The 12,390-nt window shown below is 47.9% G+C and overlaps 1 protein-coding gene across 1 annotated transcript in view; it reads right to left on the bottom strand.

Annotated features, from left to right (window-relative positions):
• SLIT3 (slit guidance ligand 3) overlaps positions 1-12,390 on the bottom strand; it is a 597,630-nt gene that overhangs the window by 488,746 nt on the left and 96,494 nt on the right. The window contains exon 4 of the mRNA XM_080803857.1: positions 6,730-6,801. Coding sequence (XP_080659983.1) covers positions 6,730-6,801 — 72 coding nt within the window. The remainder of the gene's footprint in view (positions 1-6,729; positions 6,802-12,390) is intronic.

The raw sequence follows: 12,390 nt of genomic DNA, 5'->3' as shown, positions 1-12,390 counted from the left end.
TAGAGGTATGGGGCCCCAGTCACTCACCAAGCCTGGGCTCATTTAAGGCTTCAAAGGCATGAAGGGACAAACGTTAATTGAGGTTCTACTAGGTGCCTGGCACTTTCATGTGTTACTAACTTCTCATAAATACTGTAAGGAGACTGTGGTTAGGGGTGTGGGCTCTGGAGTCAGGCAAGCTTGGGTTTGAATTTTGGTTCTGCCAGTTGTGGCTCTGACCTTGGGCAAGCTGTCCAAATCTCTAGGACTCCGTTTCTTTATCTCTAAAATGGATATGTTATAGTATCTGACACCCTAAACCTGAGATTAAGTAAGAGAATATAGATAGAAGCAGGTCATAAAGCACCTAATCCATGCAAATATATAATATGCACTTGGGAACTATTATGGGCTGATGCATCATTCCCAGCCCCCAAATTCCTATTTAAGCCCTTGGCCTCATTACTTCTGAATGTGACTATATTTGGAGATCAGGTCTTTACAGAGGTGATTATGTTAAAACGTACCCATTACGGTAGGGCCTAAGCAAGTGTCACTGATGTCCTTATGAGAAGGAGAGACTCCGGGGCTGAGCATGAACAGACGACAACCATGCGAAGCAGCACAAGAAGACCGCCATCTCTAAAACAAGGAGAGAGACTGAGGAAAACAACCCAGCCAGGATCCAAATTATGAGAAAATCGATCTCTGTTGTGGAAGCCGTCCAATCTGAGCTCCTTTGCTATGGCAGCCCGAGCAAACGAAGACAGGCACAATTTTGCAGTGAATCAACCTGAGACCGAGAAAGTTGAAGCTACTTGCCCAGCGTCATGGGAGAGCAGGAGCCAAACCCAGGTCTATACCCTTCCAAAGGCCACATTCTTTACTTTCCCACCGGGCTGCCTCAAAGGGACACTAGAGCACCTTGCTGAATGCAGCGTCCTGTCTGTTTGCGGGTATGGGGCACGTACATGCAAGGTGGCACCAGGGTGGCCAATGGTGAAGAGGAAGAAGAGGTACACTCGAGCAGGAATGAGAGTTGGGAGGAGGGCTCCCTCACTGGACGTAAGTTCCCTGGAAACTGAGGCTTCAGAGCCTTTAACTCTGGATGAATGCTGATCTATTGTGACAACAGCCCAGTGACTCGAGGCTGGTCAGTTGGCCACACTTCCTAGTGTTTTCAGCTGCCTCAGGGATTAACCTTCTAAGTGTCTTGCAACTCTATAGATTCAAGTGAGGGCCAGGGGATTTAACCACAGTGGCAGTTTTTTAAAAGCTGTCACATACCTCGTGGAACTGAGTGGGGAAGAATTGGGGGGAGAGGGCTGGTCTGCTACTAAATACTGCTTGTTCAGCTATGGGCTTTAAACCACCATCAAATATTGAATGAGCTCTTTGGTCATGAATCCAGAACAGATGGGCCACAAGGACCTCAGTGGTCTGCTCATTCTCATATGGAGAAGTCAAACCCTTAAAAACCACAGTCACACTTGAGAGAGAGAGAGAGAGAGTGGGGGAGGGTTAGAGGGAGGGAGGGAGAATTTGAAGCAGACTCTGCACTGAGCCCCAAGCCTGATGCAGGGCTCAACCTCACAATCATGAGATCACAACCTGAGCTAAGTTCAAGAGTCAGACACTTAACCGACTGTGCCACCCAGGTGCTCTGATAAAACGCAAAGGACTTTTAATCACAGTTTTTACCTCGTCTTCTGCTCCTTCTAATGATTTCTGGCAACATTAACACTTTAACCTCCAAACAACCAGAAATCCTTTGTTCCCTCTCCCATGTGTAGGTGAAAGAGAAAGCTAGAAGGGGATACAAAAAAAAGGGGGGGGGATTAATAACCTATAGACCATGTAACAGACTGTGTTCTATCCTGTCCTCTCTAGATGAGACAACTGAGGCCCAGAGAGGGGAGATAACATGTCTAAGGCCACAGAGCTTGTGAGTGGTGAAGCCTGTGTGAAGACCAGGATCTTCCCTCCCCAAGTTCAGTGTCTCCTCACCCTCATCTCTTTTGGAATCTGAAGTCTTTGCCAGGTGCAGAAGTGTTAGCCACAGATATCAAAGCCCTGGCCTAGGTACGCTCACATCAACTAGAAACGTCGCCCAGAGCCATCTTTCCCTGAGCGTGTGCTATGCGCCAGAGTCAAAGCTGAAGGCTGTGCATGGGTTACTTTCATTTATCCTCACAACAGTGTGGAGAAGTAGGTTCTCTTGCTTATTTTACTGGCGAGGAACCTGAGACCCAAGGAGGTTAAGTGACTTGTCCACAGTCTCACGGCCCCTTAGCCCCTTCACTCTACTGCCACCTCCTATGCTCAGCTCTGGGTCAGGAATGGTAGGCAACTTAGGAAGAGCAGAAACACTGTCCCGACACTTGAGAACCTCATGATCTATGTCAAGATGGGGGTGGGGGAGGGAGCTAATATTTACTGAGTGCCCAGGGCATGACGGAGACCTTGCTGGCCCTTTATCAACCACAGTGATGTTATCTAAACCTCAGGGCACTTCCAAGCTCTAGGATGCTCTGGCTTGTACTCCAGTGCTTGAAAACAGGGTAAGAGGACAGATATACCACTAATATGCATATGGATCAACGAATCAATGGTGCTGGATCTGGGGGTGAATGGGGGTGGAGTGACCAGCAAAGGCCTGGCAGAAACACTTGGATATATGACAGGTCCAATATCAATCTTTTTTTTTTTTTTTTATCATCACTTCAGGCCTTCACAATAGCTAGCTTGGCATGACAGGAAAGGAAGGACCCTGCAGGAACACAGACACACATTTGAGTCCCAGTTCCATTGTACCTTGGTTACACAGCTATGGGGTAAGTTAGATAACCCCTTTAAGCTTCGGAAGAAGATTTGAGAATGCTCTCTCTGTAGGATTGCAGAGATTGTAAAGGTTAAATCTGAGAATCGAGGCACAGTCCCGGGGTAGTGCTTCTTCTTAGAAATGTGGGCCACGTGGGCAAGTAATTTAAATTCTGAGTTGTAGTTTCCTCTACTATAAAATGGGAGTATTGAGGCAGGGAGCTGACTGTAGTAGAGAAAAGCACAGACTCCAGAGGCAGATTACCCAAATTTGAATTTTGGTTCTGTTACTTGGTAGTTGTAGGACATTGGGTGAGCTCTTCACCTCTCTGAGCCAAAGTTTCACACTGATGTAACAATAATAGTAATAGCACCTAACCCCTAGGGCTGGTAGGAGTAGCAAGCAAGTTCTACATAAAGTGCTCAGACCAGCACCTGCCAGTTCACGGGTTTGCTACTGTTATTACCCTGAAGTATTACTGAGGATCCAAAGCACTCAATTAAAGCATAGCAGTCTGCATGAAGTAGACGCTCAATAACCTTGCAGACATCTGTCATTTTTAAGTTTGGCATCACTCCCCCATCTTCTGATAACAGAATTATTCTTTCTTTTGGGAAGCCCATACTCTCATCCCCAAACAGGTAAGATGAACCCGTGACCCAAACTTGGATCAGTCAAAGGACACCACCTCTTTGGCAACAGCGGCGTGCTCCGACATAGACGAGTGACCAAGGCTAAGCAATCCACCATTGTTTCGGTGCTGCAGGTGCACTGTTACACATGATGGAGGAGTTAGATGAAGTCCCAATGACATCACCAAGCCCCTGGATCCAGTTGTTCCTGAAGCCATCCTTAACTATTTCCGGACTTCCCGGGTATATAAACAAATATATTTTCTCTTTGGATTAAACTGACTTTAGTCAGAGTTCTGTCACTTACTGGTTAGTAGCATTATTATAATAGCAGGTTTTCAATAAATATTATTTCCCTTTCCAATCACTCCTGAAAACATCTTATTACATGCCCATAGCCTTTCCAAAAGGTATTCTTTGGATAAACACTGAGTATTAGGCAGTTTTTGTCTACAGATCTAGCAAGAAAGGAAAAGGCGTGTCCAGAATTGCTACTTATCCCACATGGCGTACTACAGAGTAGACAGCCACACAGTACCCACATTTAGCATTCCCTAGAAAATGGCTCACTGTGTCTATTGAGATGCAATGCTCTTTTAAAACAGAGCTAGTGGCATATGTATACACACTCATGATTGCACATTTATTGATTCCTAATTTGTACCCTGCTTACTTCCAAAAAGGCCCTGGAGTGGCTGACAAAATAAGACAAAGACACAATGGGGCCATTAAGAAAAATCAAAGATCAAGCCCAGAGAGAAAAAAGGGATTGCTGATTATAGCTGAAACCTGGGTTAATATAGTTCCTTCAATAAAAAAAAAAATTATATTTAGCTCTCAGCTTTTTGGCAGCCATTCAGAATGTGTCATGATGAGGCACACAGAGAAGTGGGCATCCTTCATGTCTATAGCTGAAAACCCAGCAGAAGCCAGGCTGGAACAGGGATTGTTGAAGAGCTTGTTGAATGAATGAATGACTGAATGAATGAATGAGTGAATGGGGGATAAAAGAACCAGAGCCTAAGGGCATTGTTTGTACACCTAGGCCTGCATCCTTCTCTTCTCACTGAGAGCTGATGTATGCCAGCCTCGGTGCCCGGCTAGGACCTGGAGAGGGACGGACACCACACGGAGTCGAACGACATCCCCGCCTTCCCAGCTGCAGCTCTTTCGGCTTCAGGTAAAAGCTCAGTGTCATCCACCTCAGCGCTCACAGCAACTCCCAGTCCCTTCACGCATCCCGGAGAAAGAGAACAGAGAGCGAGGCTGAGGGGATGGGGAGTGTAGGAGTAGTCACAGTTATCTTGGTGAGGACACTCACGCCGCACTGTAAACCCTAGAAAACACACCCACACTGTGATCTCGTCTGATGCTCACAACTCCTCAGTGAGGAAGGTGAAAGGGAAGAGGGGTGTCTGCCTTTTACTGATGAGGATATTCAGGCACAGAAGGGAAAGTGACTCCCTTAACCTCTCTCAGAAAATGACAGGATGCCACCCTGGGATTTCCCATGCCCCGGGCTGTCTGCCTGGGCCTGGCCCCCAGCATCTTGCTGCTTGAAATTCCTCCTCTGATCGGATCAAGAGCAGCCTAGAATAAAATAGGCATCACTTTGATGGCTGTGGGGAGTGGCTGGGAGGCCACATTCCGTGAGCAAAAACCAGCCCACCCAAAGTCCTACAACAAACAGAACGGTCAGACCCCACCTGCTCCAAGCCTCCCAGCAGTCCCAGCCCCATGGCCACCCTCTGTGTGCCTAGAAAGTGACGCTGACATTCCCGATGAAGAACAGATAGCCAGCCTTAATTAGGAGCTGGCTGAAAAGGCACAACGTAGTGCTGGGTGCAGAGACGGCTAGTAAGTGAGCACGGAGGGAAAGAACTCTACAGGAATAAGAAATTAAAAACCGGGTTGTTGCCCCTCAGACCCATTTCGTACTGCTTATCTGGCTCAGCTAGACACCCAGGCTGCCGAATGTCCCTTTATCCACCCTCACGCTCATCAGGGTGGGCTCAGAGAGGAATGGTAGAAAGGGGGGGAGGGCATATTCTTGTCCATGTTTAGCAAAGTGATCCAGGTGGTCTGAGCCAGAGAAATGCAGTAAACAGCACGAGGAGACTTTGACAAAAGGTACAGGTGTGTCCTAGAGAAGGCGAGCCACGCTGCTTACCACTTAAACGCAAACCAACCCTTACTGTTCTCGTTCCAACAAAGTACCCTTTCAAATACACTTACGTATATGGTCTCTTTCTTTGTGTGTACCCACAGATACAGATATGGATACAGATTCCTAATTCAGAGCTCATTCTTAAGTGCACACAGTGACATGTGTTTCATATTGCCCAATGTATCCTGGAGCCTACATACATTGCTCGACTGCATAAACAGGTATTAAACACAGCCACTGGGAATGTGAATGGCAGCCACAAGTTTGGAGCCTCCCCGGTAATGTTAGAGTCTTCCCAGCCAGGCTGTAAATCTCACTGCTTGACGATGAAGCAGCCAGACTCTGTCTCTCCATTCAGAAAACCAAGGCTTGGGCCAACCCAGTTCACCCCATGAGCTACAAGAGTCACTGACAGCATGACGTGTAGGTTCAGGATCACGGAGCCGTTCACCATCAGTGCACGAGCACTTGCCTAACACCCAAGACATGCAAACCACAGTCTCCATTTTGACATTCATCTCCAGCTCCTAACCCTCCACACTTTGAGACTGTAGAAATGCACAGAAGCATCTCCAATCTCCCCCCTGCATTATATCGTGGATCATCCCAGAAGAGAAAGCCAAATTCAAGGTGTTTCTTCCTTTTCCCACAAAACCACGGATCTCCAGACCCAGAGTTCCCAGGCTGGTGGTGGTAGGAGGCAGGAAAAGGGCAAGAGGTGTTCTAGTCTGCAGGGTGGTGAGGTTGGAATGATCAGTCCAATCCAATGCCTTCGGACACCACTGCTGTCTCCTGTAAATAACCCATCTCAAATCCCATGCTCAGGGCATTTCCCTGAGGTAAGGTCAGACCCATGTTAAACAACATCACGTCTTTCCTTGCAAAGAAGAGACCTACTGCAAGTCACTGGCTCTCATTGGCCACTTACGCCACTGATCTCTGAAGAAAGGGGGCTAAAAGTTGGGTGTGGGGGCACACCATGTTGAAGCCCAGCTCCAAGTCCCCGTGCAGACTGTCTAACTGCCAAGCTGTGCCTGGCACCAGGATCCACTCACGAAGGCAGTCACAATATACATATCACCAAAGCCAGGCAGGACGCCAGGCAGAAAACACAATTCAATTCTACTCACAGTCTGGTGAGCTTCGGTGTACTCTGGAAAAGCAATTCCGGGAGGACCTGGAGCTTATTCTTGTTCAGGCGCCTACGGATGAAGAGAAGAATGAGAGGATGTCAGGGGACATTAAATTGGATCAAGTGTATTGACAGATATCACTTCAATCAATTAATCAATCCATCAACAGGTATAAAGAAATCTTCCAGATTCATCAGCGTGGGATGCACATCATGTTAAGGCATATTCTGTCTCGAAAAGCGGGCAGTCAAGTTGAGGACAGAAGGCAAAGGTCAGTCACAGGCAAGAACACAGCATACGTGCTGCCATTCCCCCAGCACGGCCTAGGACAGACAGACAGACATCACTAACTGATCACACATTCTTTCCCACAGATCCCACACAAGGCTTTTGAAACTCTCTGGCCATGTGCTCCAGGTAGCTCTTGCCAGTGATGAAATGAACTGCAAAGTGGGTCCCTAAAAAGAAGTAAACTACCAGAGAGAATATTCTATCCTAGACGGTGGTGGTGGTGTGGTGGGGAGATGGCAGTTACTATGGAAGCTGAAGAAGCCACAGGTTGAGGAGCCAAATGGAATCCCTGCCAGCCTAGCTCTTTGGCCCAGAGCAGGGCTGCATTCTAACTTTCACGGGCCCTTGGCACTTTTGCCTTTGCGGGTCCCTATCTCTATAAAACATTAATATATTTTATAAGTTTGTAGATATAAAACATATTAATACTATATATAATAACATTTACTTTGACCTGAAAGGATTTTTTTTTCCTTATAATTTTATAAGAAATGAAAGCATTTCCATGGGCCTTTAGAAGTATTGCTGGCCCTGGACCCTGTCCCCACTGTGCCTAATGGGGCAGTTGGCTCCGGGTCAAAGATCACGGTGTGGGCATGCCACGTGGCTGGAGGTAAACTCAGCCAGAATGGATGCCCCACGTTGGATGGCAGCAAGACAGCCAGTCAGATGCCCTCCTGAGAATGGTCAATACTAATGACAATAGTAAAGAAGTCCACGAGTGTTTCCAAAGGACAAGGAACCCTTGTTGTGGCCTCCAGGAGGGCGGCTCTCCTGGGAGTGGGAGGCCAAGAGGGAGACCTTGCTTCCTGCTGGCTCCCATGACTCCCTCTCCTAGTATCTTCATGTGGACTCATCAGTGAGTGTCCAAACCAGTGTCTCCAAATCTGTCCCCAGAATGTCCTAGAGCAAAAGAACAGTTTATAGCCTGGTTGAATTTCTTCCTTAGAGTGAACTGCCTCTTTGGTTACCTGGGACAACCATTATTATCTTCTTAGAGTTAAGCAAACTGAAGAAAAGGTGAGCTTCATCTCTGCTTCTGCCCCCAAAGCCCAGGCTCTCCGAGAGGCCAAGCAGATACGATTCCCTGGGTGGGATTTTGGCATTTTCCCCCTTTCATCCCAGGTTGATGGCCAAACACTTGAGAGGGACAGGGAACTAGGAGGGGGTTAAAAAGGGCAAAGCACGTAAGAGAGGAGCATTTAAGACCCCAGAGTAAGGCTCCTGTCAGCAGTGTGCTGCTTAGCCCTAAAGGGGCTCATGTTGTATGTGGGCAGGTACGGACCGGTGATGCCGTTAGTGAGCCCCATGTTGGCAAGGAGGCCAGACAAGAGGCTGGGAAGTTGGACGGGATAAGCTCAAATTCCCTGCCTCATCCCAACCACAACCTGACTCCCACAACAGTGCTCTTTTTAAATTTCTTGTTAATTGTGGTAAAAAAAAAAAAAAAAATTCTTCTTCCACCTTTACCATTTTTAAGTGTATAGTTCAGCAGTGTTAAGTACATTCACATTGTTGTGCAGATCTCTGGATCTTTTCCATCTTGCAAAACTGAAACACTATCCCCATCAAACAACCCCCGCCCTGCCCCATCCAGTCCCTGATAGCCACCACTACGCTTTCTGTTTCCATGAGTTTGACCAGTGTTCTTTTGATCATTCCCAGTATCTACTCTTTGTGCTCTTGTCATTAAAATGGAGAGACAAGGGGAGCCCAGGGGAGCGTGAGGGGTAATCTAGCTGCTTGTTTAGATCAGTTCCCAAATGGTCAGCGATAGGCCCCTTTACATCATGTGGGAGCACAGATCCCAGGGGAGACAAGGTGGTATGACTTTGGGTCCGGCCAGGGATGGGACCAGGTCAAACTATATCTTGATCTCTCTGTGGGACCTAGCTTAGCCTGCTGAGCCTGCTGAGCCTCAGGGTTCCATGTGCAAAATAACCCTATTCGTTGTGTTACAGTACTTCATAATGACACAGTATATGCCTAAGTGTCTAGCATTGTAGTAAGAGCATGGTGATGATAATAAATGATGCATGTTGAGTCCTAACTGTGTGTCTGATGCTGGGCTGTAGGCTGGGCGGGCAGGATTGCAGGAAGTAGAGCCTGGATGCGGGCACCATTATGATCCACACCTCACAGCTGAGGACGCGGGTGCCCAGAGTGGCTGGACACATTTCCACAAGGCCACGGCGTGAGGAAGGTGTAGGGACAGCATCGGGACCGAGGCAGTCTGCCTCCAGAGCCCCAGTTCTAAACCACGAACCACTCGAAGCTTTGCAATAACTGACAGCTCCCTCCCTCTTTCCCTTTCTTCTTTTTTTCCCCCTTTTGCTTCCTTTCTTCCCCGGTTGCCGCCCCCTGTGCCCCACCCCAGACAACCATCCTCTCTGGATATGCTTCCCTCCCTGAAAAGGACTCCCTTGGAGGTCCCTAAGGCCAGAACAGGTCTCTCTGTGGGTCTGTCTGGAACCACCCTCTATTGTCACAGCCCCACAAAGCAGAGTGAGAGCTACATTCAGGCGACTGACGCTCTAGTCTAGGCAAAAATCCGAGAATCTGGCCCGCCGTGGCCTGTAGTGGGTAGGGTGTTTAGTTCGAAAAGCCCCAAACCAGAGTTGAAGCTAAAAATAAAACCAGCTTGGCTCCAGGGCTCCAGGAAGGGAAGGAATCATTTTTCAGTATTTGTGGCTGGACAAAAATAAAAACACAACCAAACTGAGCCAATTGTGCTCTGCCTGCTGCTCTGTAAACCCTGATGAGCCTTCCAGGGCAGCTGGGCCGGGCTCTTCTCCCACAGCCTCCGGGTTTTTCCGCGGCGGCCTGGGCGGGCCTTGTGCCGGTTCTCCCTATCACAAGGATTTCGATGCTCTGTTTCAGTTCCAGTTCATTCCAGGATTTACTCACTAAACAAGCGGGCCGAAAGGTCTTCCTTGAAGAGCCGATGAAGGCTCCAAGCTGCGTAAGGTGCATTTCCCCATGTAGCTGCTGCACAGTAGCCCCTGAGCAGGAAAATAGTAGGTAAGGTGTCACTGTCCTGGTAGGGGGACAGAGAAGCCCGGGCTGCAGACAGAAGTACTGGCCATGAGGCCCTCGATCATTCGTGCCATCCGAGGCTCTGTCATCCTTAAACCAAAGGTTGAAATCTCCTGCCACGGTTCCAGCTGAAAATAGATCCATGATGCCTGGATGGAGCAAAGGACCGAACGGGACCCATATGAGGGCAGACCCGAGGAGCTTGACAAACAGGCCATAGGCCAGGTCAGTGAGGAGATAAAGTCCACCTGGCTGTCCCCCTCCCTCTGAGATCAGTACTCATTTTTAGCTTTCCTGCTGGAACAATGGGCAGCATCAAGGTCAAAAACCCACTGGCTAGGAGTTGCAAGGTCATACTGCTTTTCAGCCTGAACTACGAAGTTTTATAGTACTGCTATCACCTTCCTGGAGGCACCTGGGTGTAAGATCTGATTAGAGGTTTTGACACTTTTTTTTGTTGAATTAGTCCATTTATCTATCCTTTCAATTATCCATCCATCCATCCATCCATCCATCCATCCATCCATCTAGCTTTCCATCCAACCACCATCCATCCGTCTCTCCAGCCCTTTTTCAATATGAACATACAAAGATGAACAAGAATATTCCCTTCCAAATTATCAGAAAGTAGTGGAGAAGATAGGCATGAAAACAAAGATATCATAGGAACACAGAGTGGGGCCCGTGAACCCAGACCTGGTAAAGGAAGGCTTTCCCAAAGGAAGTGGTTGGAATTTAGTTCTGAAGCATGAGTGCAACTTTTCAGGGGACAGGGACAGAGGTTTTGAGACTTGTGCATGGCCACGGAGGGCCATGAGACCCAGGAGCACTTAGGGAGCAGGATGCATTGCTGGACTGTGGGGATGACATGAGAAACAGAAGCAATGAAGCTATAAATCTAGGCAGGGGTCCTACAGCAAGGACCCTTGTAGGTCATGATAAAGGAGCTGGGCTCGGGTGTTTCCTGAGAGGAATGGGAAGCCACAGGAGGGGTGTGAGCAAGGGAATGATCACCTGGTTTGGATTTTAGAAAGTCCTCTGGAGTATCAATAAACCCAGTTTAGCAGAGAGCAAAAAAGGAACCAAGGAGACTAGTTAAGAGGGCTCTTGTGTAATTCACCTGGCTGTATGAGGACCTGGTTTAAGGATGAGAATGGGAAGGGCGCCTGGGTGGCTCAGTGGGTTAAAGCCTTTGCCTTTGGCTTGGGTCATAATCCCAGAGTCCTGGGATCTAAGCCCCACATCGAGCTCTCTGCTCAGCAGGGAGCCTGCTTCCTCCTCTCTCTCTCTGCCTACTTGGGATCTCTGTCTGTCAAATAAATAAATTAAAAAAAAAAAAAGGATGAGAATAGAACTAGGGTGTAGGAGATACATGGGAGGCATCATCACCAGAGTGGGAAGGAGTTATAGGGGTAGAGGTATTAAAACCTTTCCCCGGGGCTCCTGTTAACTGAGTAACTGATCAGTTGAGATTACCAGTCACTGCTAAAAGAACAGAGAAGGGAGACCAGCACACAGAATGTGGTGTGTTCAGATTCCTGATTTCTGTATTACTGGGGTCTCTCAAATATGTTCTGACAACTAAGATCAGTAATAACAGTAATACCAGTAATAACTGGTAATAACAGTGAGGCCATGACTTAGGCGCTGTACTAGGTACGTTACCTGCCCTGTCCCACCTAATTCCCACAGAAACGCGTTGAGGCTTGTACCCTCAGTAGCCCTATAATAAGGAAACAGCAGACTAAAGAGGTTAAAGCATCTGCCCAGAGTCAAACCTGATCAAAATGATGGTGATGGGATTTGAACCCAGACACCAGATGCTAACTCTGTGCTCTTAGCTGCCATGTATAATGATAATATTTAATTAGCTCTTCATGATACACTATCTCAACTTATCACCTAATGTGTGAGTCTCATCTACCCATTAAGTTCTGAAGGTCCTCCAGAGTAGAAAATGCATCTAATATCTTCCTGCTGTCCCAACTTCAGCCCACACAGCCCCAGGCATGCAGTGGGTGGTGATTCAGGAAGGGCCTGCTGAATTTTATGAATAAATCATAAGGGAAGAATGGCAAATTTGGGGAGGCTGAAGAATCAACAGCCTTCCTGGGTTAGGTGACAGGAGCCATCCTGTTTGGAGGCGAACATAACTCTCAGAGGGCCCACTCGTCTATCTGCATTTTCCAGAAGCTTCTTGCAGATTCACCTGCCTCACTGACAGGCAAGGCAAGAACTGTGGGGCTCATTCAGTACTTCCTCCGGGGTGAAGGACGGGGTGAGAGGCCTCCAGGCCGAAAGCATGTATGTCAGCAGCAGGCCAAGGCAAGG

Source organism: Martes martes, assembly GCF_963455335.1.
Source record: "Martes martes genome assembly, chromosome: 5".
NCBI classification, from domain to species: Eukaryota; Metazoa; Chordata; class Mammalia; order Carnivora; family Mustelidae; genus Martes; species Martes martes.
This window is presented reverse-complemented; position numbering and strand designations above follow the sequence as displayed.